General features: G+C 38.0%; 2 protein-coding genes across 2 annotated transcripts; one reads left to right on the top strand and one right to left on the bottom strand.

Moving 5' to 3' along the window:
- Window positions 1-221: 221 nt before the first annotated feature.
- LOC140776419 (uncharacterized) lies at window positions 222-4,742 on the top strand. Its single transcript, XM_073120128.1, has 6 exons — window positions 222-624; window positions 718-839; window positions 924-1,014; window positions 2,154-2,283; window positions 2,369-2,439; window positions 4,128-4,742. Exons 1-6 carry the CDS (start codon window positions 335-337, stop codon window positions 4,603-4,605), a joined length of 1,182 nt encoding a protein of 393 aa, XP_072976229.1. The 5' UTR covers window positions 222-334; the 3' UTR covers window positions 4,606-4,742.
- A 758-nt stretch (window positions 4,743-5,500) lies between these two features.
- Window positions 5,501-8,366, bottom strand: LOC140776738 (probable protein phosphatase 2C 34). Its single transcript, XM_073120561.1, has 5 exons — window positions 7,974-8,366; window positions 7,236-7,526; window positions 6,532-6,649; window positions 6,167-6,390; window positions 5,501-5,894 (listed from the first exon to the last, which is right to left on the bottom strand). The coding sequence occupies exons 1-5, from the start codon at window positions 8,214-8,216 to the stop codon at window positions 5,727-5,729; spliced, it is 1,044 nt and encodes a 347-aa protein (XP_072976662.1). The 5' UTR covers window positions 8,217-8,366; the 3' UTR covers window positions 5,501-5,726.
- Window positions 8,367-8,718: the final 352 nt, after the last annotated feature.

Here is an 8,718-nt window from a genome sequence, read left to right as displayed (position 1 = left end):
AATCGGAATCTCTATCCTCATTAGGAGAGACTAGAATTCAATTTTGGGGGTAATGAGATTTGATTTAGGAAAAGAGATTAGATTCTGGTTCGAAGAATACGAGAGATAGTAAAACGAGGGGTCGAGGGTAAAATCCTTGTTAATCAGAAAATGATAATAATGTAGGGTGTTATTTGAACATTTCGCCAATTTATATGACCAGCAAGGCATCTATCGACATACGCTCTGGTTTCTATAGTCCGGCCCTTGAGGGGGTCCGTGCTAGGGTTTTGTCAAGTTAGAGAGGAGAGAGAGAGAGAGAGAGAGAGAGAGAGAGAGAGAGAGCGGCGCGGCCATGGCGAACAGGACGGATCCGTTGGCGAAGAGCATCCACGGGACAAACCCCCAAAACCTAGTGGAGAAGATCCTGCGGTCCAAGATCTACCAGCACACGTACTGGAAGGAGCAGTGCTTTGGGCTGACCGCCGAGACCCTCGTCGACAAGGCCATGGAGCTCGACCACCTCGGTGGCACCTACGGTGGCAGCCGCAGGCCCACCCCTTTCATGTGCCTTGTCATGAAGATGCTCCAGATCCAGCCCGAGAAGGACATTGTCGTCGAATTCATCAAGAATGAGGACTACAAGTATTACCAATCTCTCCTTCCACCCATCTTGTCTCCGGTTTTCGTATAAATATCGCATGTTTGATTGGTTTTGTCTTGTTCATGTTCTACTAGGTATGTTCGTATTCTTGGGGCTTTTTATCTACGGCTCACGGGGACTGTCACCGATGTTTACCAATATCTGGAGCCTCTTTACAATGATTACCGGAAGCTTAGGCAGAAGCTGCCGGATGGAAGTAAGAACCTGAAGATAGTAATAGTGGTATTTGTGTTATTACCGAAGGTAGCAAATTGTATTGATTGGTTTTTTTGGTGTTTAGGGTTTTCCTTGATTCACGTGGATGAGTTTATTGACGAGCTTTTGACCAAAGACTATGCCTGTGATGTTGCCCTTCCGCGAGTCCAGAAGAGGTATATGCCTTCCATTTAGCTACTTTACTTACATTTTGTGTGTGCAAGTTGGATGAAAGTTGGGTTTGCATTTTGTGTTATATAAATTGTGATGTGATGAATTACTTACCTTTCTTGACCAACCTTCTTGATCTAAGTTGTTCAATTATCAATTAGGGTTTTGTCACGGTAGTTTTTCTAAAAACATAACATTTCTAATTATTAATTTCCAGCAACCACAATTACTTCATTCCTTGTTGTTCGACTTCACAAAGCTTGCTTTTGGTTCCATGCCATAGCTACCATCAATCCATCATTGTCAAATGCTTCTTACTTGTGGTAATTGTTTGATTTACATGCCTTTTGCGTGTAGCGTTATTTGAGTCAATAACTTAACAAAAGGGTCTAACGGATTGGTGTAGTAACATCTCTTGTTTCAGATGGCTTTGGTCTTGCAAGTCTTACTTTGTTTGGAAGCCTATAACAGCAAGTGGGTCATAAAGGGTCTAATGGATTGGTGGAGTAATATCTCTTGTTCCAGGTGGCTTTGGTCTTGCAAGTCTTACTTTGTTTGGAAGCCTATAACAGCAAGTGGGTCATAACTTTTACCAGATAGGTTCTAAAATATCAGAAAGGATCATCTTTATATCATGAATTGGAAATCTTCTGCTGTTATTTCTTTAGAATTATTGTGCTATTTACATGTCCAAAGTACTTGCTAGATGTTTTCTAGGAAGTCTTCATTTAGTTTATACCGTCCTATTTATGGAGTATTTAATATGCTGGATGGGCCTCTAAAGATATCGTAGGCTTTTCAAAAGGAGTCAATTGTGAGACGAAAGCTGTTGGATGATTAAAATTTTCCTACCCACCAGTCTGGTGATCTTTATGAAGAATCAGTACTCGAATGTTTAGTCAGCAAATTAATTGGCATGCTCTTTTTAATTCCGGTGGATGCATATATGCAGAGTTGTGGGACTATATGTTCATGGCTTATGAATAGTATGTTGTTGTTAGAATGTAATTACCTCCATCAATGTTATACTGGGAGCGCTCATGTAATTTTGTCTCAAGAAAGAAAGTCATGAGGTGTCCTTTATTTGGTTCCTTCCTGCTTGTGTTGCTCTAGATAATGCTCATACTCAATGTCTACATAACAGATGGACTCTTGAAGCTGCTGGTACGCTGGAACCAAGAAGAAGTGCGCTAGAAGATGATTTTGAGGAGGAAGAAGAAAAAGAAGATGAAGAACAGGTTATGGATTCACTAGAAGCTGATGGCCATGAAAAGGTTAATGATTTATTCTATGTTTTGCCCAAATTACCATTATTCTTGAATGTGTTCGTTTCTTGATATTTTATTTTTGTTGTCTTAGGATTACTATCGCGGACGAAGTCCCACGAGGGAGAGAGACAGGGATAAAAAGCGTGATAGCTATAAATACAGGTATCACTTCTTGTTTTCTTTTCTCATGACCTCTTATAAGTACTGCCCATCCACAGGAGAAGCATGAAACATGTTAGAACTGGCATGCAAAATTAGTAGTAAATGAAGCTTTTGGTTGCTTCAGATTTTGTGAAATTTTATATACTTTTTATAAGTCAGTTTTAAGATCTTGTTGCAACCATACTTTCCTTGGGGCTATCCTGAAAAAGGTGCAACATGTTGAGTATTGATGAGAATGAACATTCGATCAGAGAGCATAGGAAAGCAATGAATCTATCTTTGTCCCTTTATGGGTGCTATGATGTAGTTTTTTACATGTTAATGGTATAGCTGTAGTTTCTCCCCAGAATGGTATTACCGAAATCAATGAAAAAGCCATAGGAAGAAAAGGAGGTGGTCAGTAGCCACATGATCAATTGCGTGCACATCTCATTATACTTCATCAGAGTTTTCCTTTTCTTTTTTATTTTTCAGTGAAGCATCTACTGCAACTTACATACTCAGCAGACATATTTATTATACTCGTGTGTTGCGAGTCTTTTACCTATTTTTGAGCTTTGTCATTCTTCTCCTTGCTTTGATATTGCTGTTCTGTCTCCGAAAATAGGTTACTTTGATATTATTCGACCAGCATCCCTATGCTTCTAGAATTTCAGGTTTGTTATTACATAAACTTAAAGTTGAAGTAAAAAGAAACTGCCCAACTTGCAGAAGATGATTTTACAATATATTAGGAGGTCACGCTGAAATAAGTTTATACATCTAATAATGTTTGCTTTTGAAGGGTTTTGAAGTTGATAAATTTATTAAAAGCATGGCAGGCTTCGATACAACTTGAGTTAGTTAGGACCGCATCTATTTTATGGTGGCAAGTGACAACAAGAAATAACTTGTTATTTATATGTTAACTTCTAAATTATTTGCTAATGTGCAGTGAGTACTTCACTGGAGATGCAAGTATTTTTTTTTTAAAATTTTCCAGGAGATGTGTATTAGGAAGATAATTGTTTGTCTTTGATAGTTTCTACAATTTTGTACCCCTTGAACATACTGGAAGGGTCTGTTATTGTTAGCAAGTAATATTGCAATAGTTACTGCCATGGCTTTTCACTTTTCAGAGCCATTGGTAGGTTGGGCTGCTTCCTACAGTGATTCAATGATGACTCTGCCAGGTTTCTCTGCACTGATAGTGTGCAGCGAGAAGTATGATGGGTCGAACAGATAGATACAACTATATTGAGATGAAGTTTTCTGAGTTTTTTTTTCTCATTATTATTTCTCTTCAAAGAATTTGTTTAATTTATGTTTGATCACAGATGTAGCAAACTGTGCATATTTGGATGGAAGTTTGTGTGAAAAAGAAAAAAAATAATGTCCTTAAAATTTGAAGTATTAATGTTTCTCATGTGGTTATTGTTGTTTATTTCTTCGGTGTCATGTAGTGTCTTAAGGTGTTGCTATTAAACAAGGAATATTGCTATGCAAACAGAATGAAGCATGTAAGAAGACTTTAGATCTTTGATTCATTTACTATATATTTTGTCTGATTTATTTTCATATGTTGATTTGATGACAGTAACCAGATTAAGCATTTGGTATCAGAAGGCTAATTATTGTGGTCAAAATCTGTGTTTGATTTTTTAATGATATATTTGTGAGTTAATTCACTGGAAACTCTTCTTTGACAGGGATTGGGATTATGATCGAGATTATGATAGGGATTATGGACGAGGGCGCGAAAGGGAACGAGATCGAGATCGTGGTAGAGATAGAGACAGAGACAGAGACAGAGAAAGGGATAGAGACCGCCATAGGCCAAGAGATGAAAAGGAATATGGTAGAGAGAGGGATAGAGAAAGGGATAGGGAAGGTAGAGAGCGGGAGAGAAGGGACAGAGACCGCGGACGGTACAAAAGTCGTTCCAGGAGCAGGAGCAGGGACCGTCGAGAACGAGACCGTGAAGATGGTGAGCATCGCAAGAGGCGTGCTCGTGGCAGTGCAAGTCCTAGGAGGCGTCATGGGGAGGACGGCAGCACCAGGGATGAGCCTAAGAAGAAGAAAGAAAAGAAAGAAAAGAAAAGTGATGGTACTGATCACCCAGACCCTGAAATTGCTGAGGCCAACAGGCTTCGTGCTTCTCTCGGTTTGGCACCGCTTAAGCTATGAGACAACTTTTGATCAGTGAATTTGTGTTTCTACTGTTTGCTCGGGAGATTGAAGAGTTATTGTATAGATATTCTCTTGAAGGCAAGTATTGTTGGGTTTGACTCAGCTGCCGAGTCATTGTTTTCGTTTTGTTCTAATCCTTGTGTCGATGGTCAAGTAAAAGTAGGTATTGGTGACACCTTGATAGTTGATACGGAGGTAGTTTTTCCAGGAACGTTCATTTAGTTGGCTGTAGGCGATGACTTGTTAGTTGTTACTCTCGAGGTCCTAACACATGTATTCTCTGATCTGAAAAAAACTTTAGCTTACAAATTATGTATAGTTATTTTTTTTTAGTTTAAGAGGGTATATATGGATATTTTTTTAATTTAGGGGTGTACGTGGATAATTAAAAAGTTTATGGAGAATGTGCAAAACAGTAAATAACTCAGGAGTCTAGTAAAATTATTATTATTATTTATGATTAGGGACTATTCTTGCATTGTGTGAGTTCTTATAAATGTTGGATACAAGATAAGTCAGGTTTGGCAGGGTCTATGAGAGATGGTGTTTAGATGGGGTGTAAATCCTAAATTAGTTGTGCTATTCTTATTTTTTAAATTTTAAATAAGTTAGCTTAAGTCGATTTAAGCTAATATATGGTGTTTGGATGTAAATCGGTAGTAGTGTAATAGTAACACTTAAATTGATATAGACCAGTGATGTATTTAGGAGATATATTAGAATTGAAATACCTTTTTTCATTAGATTAGAAGAGAGATAAGAGAAAGAGATTAAAATAATAATTAATTGAAGTAATATTTTTTAAGAGTAAGATAATAATTAAAATTTTATTGATAAATATAGAATATTAAATGGAAGATGAAATGAAAGAGAAGTATGTATTATTAAACTAGTTTTGAGATAAATTGTTGTTTGAATATTAAACTCAGTAAATATTTAAGGGATGTTACAAAGGAGCTGAAGCATGAAGTGCAAAGCAATTTATGTATGGAATTAAAAGAAAGAAAAATAAAAATAAAAAGGAGCAATAAAATGAATAATTACAAGGCAATCAGTGGCAATCTACAAATCTTTGCCACTGTGATAAGCTTTTGGTGTTGACAAATATAATATATATACTAAGAGAAGAAGAGACAAACAGCTGAGCAGTCATCAACTGCTATCCCCTTTCTCTTGTGCTTCCATGCACGAATAGCACGTTGCACCAGCCGTTTTGCCGATTTTTCTCTTTCCTTAGTAGATGAGACAATCTCTATAGCTTCTTGGTTGGAAATCACATCCCAAATCTGAAAAATATTTCACAAAATTAGATAGTCAGATACACCTTATCTGAAACTATAGTATCATCCATATTTTTATTTTGTAACAATACAAAGTAAAATTAGTTTGTTCAAGGTTCAATATTTCTCGTTTAATGGTATCTTCTCCGCATACATTGAATCCTACTTTTTGATATTATTTCTAGTCTTTGAAAGCCATATCATAGTGCAGTTCATCATGGTTTCTTGCATTATCCTATAAATCATAAAGCAATTGTTAGGATAATAATTGCACGTACCCCATCAGTGGCTAGCACAATGAACTTGTCCTTTTGGTTTATACTCCTTTGTGTTACTTCAGGTGCAGAAATGAGGCCATAATCTTTAAGACAATAGTCTCCAAAAGCTCTTGACATGGCCAATCCTGGAGTCTCCTCATTTGGTAGCCATACTCTATGTACTCCTGGCTCATCATTTAAACAGTATATACGCCCATTGCACTGAGCTATGCGAGCTGCCTCCTCTAAATTTACCAAGAAAATGCATCACAACTATTGAAATCGATCTTGTTGCCAAGGAGGTCTCTTTCAAGTACTAAAGGCTTTTGTCTGTGTGTAATTTATGTTCAAGGTTCCTTGATAATGTATGGAATATGCAGACTTACGAGGCAAGTTTGGCTTGAAATCAACAGTAAGCTGGACAGGAACCAATCTCCCTTCGTCGGAAGTTGTAGCCAAGACGGCACGCGAGTCGCCAACATTTGCGATTACCATAAGTTCACCCTGGCAAAAAGTCCAGCAGTAGAAGATTTATTTCGCTGATCGAACTTGAATTAGTTCAGATCATATCTTGAGAGTAGAAAGCATTCTTTTATCAGATAAAGATCAGAATACAAATGCAGGTATTGCTGAAAATTTTAGCTAAAAATTTCTTGGGCTTTTGAGATAATATGAGTTCAGTTGTGTTAGAAACACATGAACGCTTCATAACCATTGTCACATAATAAATTCTCAATCTAGTACTCAACTAAGTATCGATCAGCATTAGGAGATGTAAAACAAGTGTAAGGAGAAGATTAAATTATCAAACTATTCAGAGGAAAACTGCAATAATCCTTCTTCAAGCAAGATAAAAAGATTTCAGCTTAATTTACTCTCTTTATTATTGCGATTTACTGAATAACTATATGCAGACCTCAATTACCCTCGTTAATCTTTGTCTACTGCTATTTCCTACAGCTATTGAACATCATGCATTAAACTTAGTCAAAAGTTATTATGACTATTAAATTTTGCATTTCCATCAGCTACATTTGAATACTATGAAAAGGAAATGCGAATAAGGAAGATCATGGATATGGATAACTACTTGTTTCACAATTGTTAGTGCAGTGCTGCCACTGTGGAAGGAATCAAGCCCACCATTCAGCTCGAGCTCCCTATCAACGATTTCACAAGCTGCAATATATGATTCCTTCCATAAATCAAACTCGCAAAGTTTCTTATCAGCTACCAAGGAAGTTAAAGCCAGAGACTCCTGCCAATTGCATAGCAGACATGGAGGAAGCGACTCTCGAAGTTTTCTTGCCACATAGTGTCCCCATGGACCATGACCATCAAATATTCCACAAAATACCATGTCTTCTTGGCACCCAAATCCCTAATCAACCAACCAAGATGGAAAAAAAAAAGATCTTTAGAATAGAAAGAAGAATAATTGGACTAGAATGAGACATGCACATCTGTATCAATCATTTTCTTTTTCCTTTTATTTTTCTTTGTTTGCTTCTTTTTTTCTTTTTTCTTTTTTGAGAGAGAGAGAGAGAGAGAGAGAGTTTGGGAACTTAACAATGTCCAAATTAAACCGCCATCACCGGGATTTGAATCGAGAACACTGATGCAATATGAGTAAACTTGTGCAAACCATGGGTCAGGTCTAATTCCAAGCCCGACCCGAGCCATGAGCACCCCTAGTTAGAAGTTCAGAACTAAGCATGACCCCGCAAGCCATCTGATCACTATCTTATTACCATCTATGATCTATCTATATAAATCCTTTAGAACAAGAGAAAAAAAAGAAGAGAGAGAGAGAGACTATAATAAGTACCTCCCACACAATAGAGGAATCCTGATTCACACCTTTCTCCCCTCTCCGCGAGTACACCGCCACGAAGTTACTCGATCCCTCGCCGCTCACCGTGCCTGAAGACCGCAAGATCATGTCCTTCTTCTTCGCCTCCTTCGCGAGCTCGTCGGCCGCCTCCCTCCCGCTCCGCTCCTGCTCATCCTTCCTCCTCCTCATCGACAACGATCTTGCCAAACCACTCAACAAAGACGATAATTGCCGCATTTGGACCCCTACGGCCCCCCCCAAAAAAAGGTAATCTAAACTACAAATCCTTTCTTCTAATAGAAAGTTTAGTTATGGGGAAAGGAGAAGCTCTCAAGGAGTGCTAAATTTATCACGAGAGAGAGAGAGAGAGAGAGAGAGAGCTTTCCAAAGTGACGACTTCCTTTCATGGCGGCTAATTACCGTTGTGTCCGGGGAACAGCTGGCAAGAGGGGGTAGGGGGAGGAGAGGGCATTTTGGGTAAGAAGATTAATTGGCACACGTGTTGGAGGCAGATGGATGGGAGCGTGACTCAGGTGGTCCTTTTGTTATTTTGACCCCATTAGAAGATATTATTGGATCGAATGGTTATAACGTATGGGACTAGCAAATGAGTTTTTGACCAAACTACCCCTGTTCTAATTTCCTTTTTACCAACATAGATAATTACTCAAACTTATTATTATATGAGATCTAATTCACCGCAACTCTAATAAAAATACCAAACTGATTAACATTTTTA

Source organism: Typha angustifolia, chromosome 14 (assembly GCF_048772165.1).
Source record: "Typha angustifolia cultivar Huaian chromosome 14, ASM4877216v1, whole genome shotgun sequence".
NCBI classification, from domain to species: domain Eukaryota; kingdom Viridiplantae; phylum Streptophyta; class Magnoliopsida; order Poales; family Typhaceae; genus Typha; species Typha angustifolia.
The sequence above is the reverse complement of the archived record's forward strand: the minus strand, read 5'-3'. Positions and strand labels throughout refer to the sequence as shown.

Coding starts and splice junctions, on each gene's coding strand:
- LOC140776419 (XM_073120128.1), top strand. CDS start 335: ATGGCGAACAGGACGGATCCGTTGGCGAAGAGCATCCACGGGACAAAC. Junction 840..923: donor GCAGAAGCTGCCGGATGGAA/GTAAGAACCTGA, acceptor TTTGGTGTTTAG/GGTTTTCCTTGATTCACGTG. Junction 2,440..4,127: donor CGTGATAGCTATAAATACAG/GTATCACTTCTT, acceptor CTTCTTTGACAG/GGATTGGGATTATGATCGAG.
- LOC140776738 (XM_073120561.1), bottom strand. CDS start 8,216: ATGCGGCAATTATCGTCTTTGTTGAGTGGTTTGGCAAGATCGTTGTCG. Junction 7,527..7,973: donor ATTCCTCTATTGTGTGGGAG/GTACTTATTATA, acceptor TTGGTTGATTAG/GGATTTGGGTGCCAAGAAGA. Junction 5,895..6,166: donor TTGTGCTAGCCACTGATGGG/GTACGTGCAATT, acceptor AATATTTTTCAG/ATTTGGGATGTGATTTCCAA.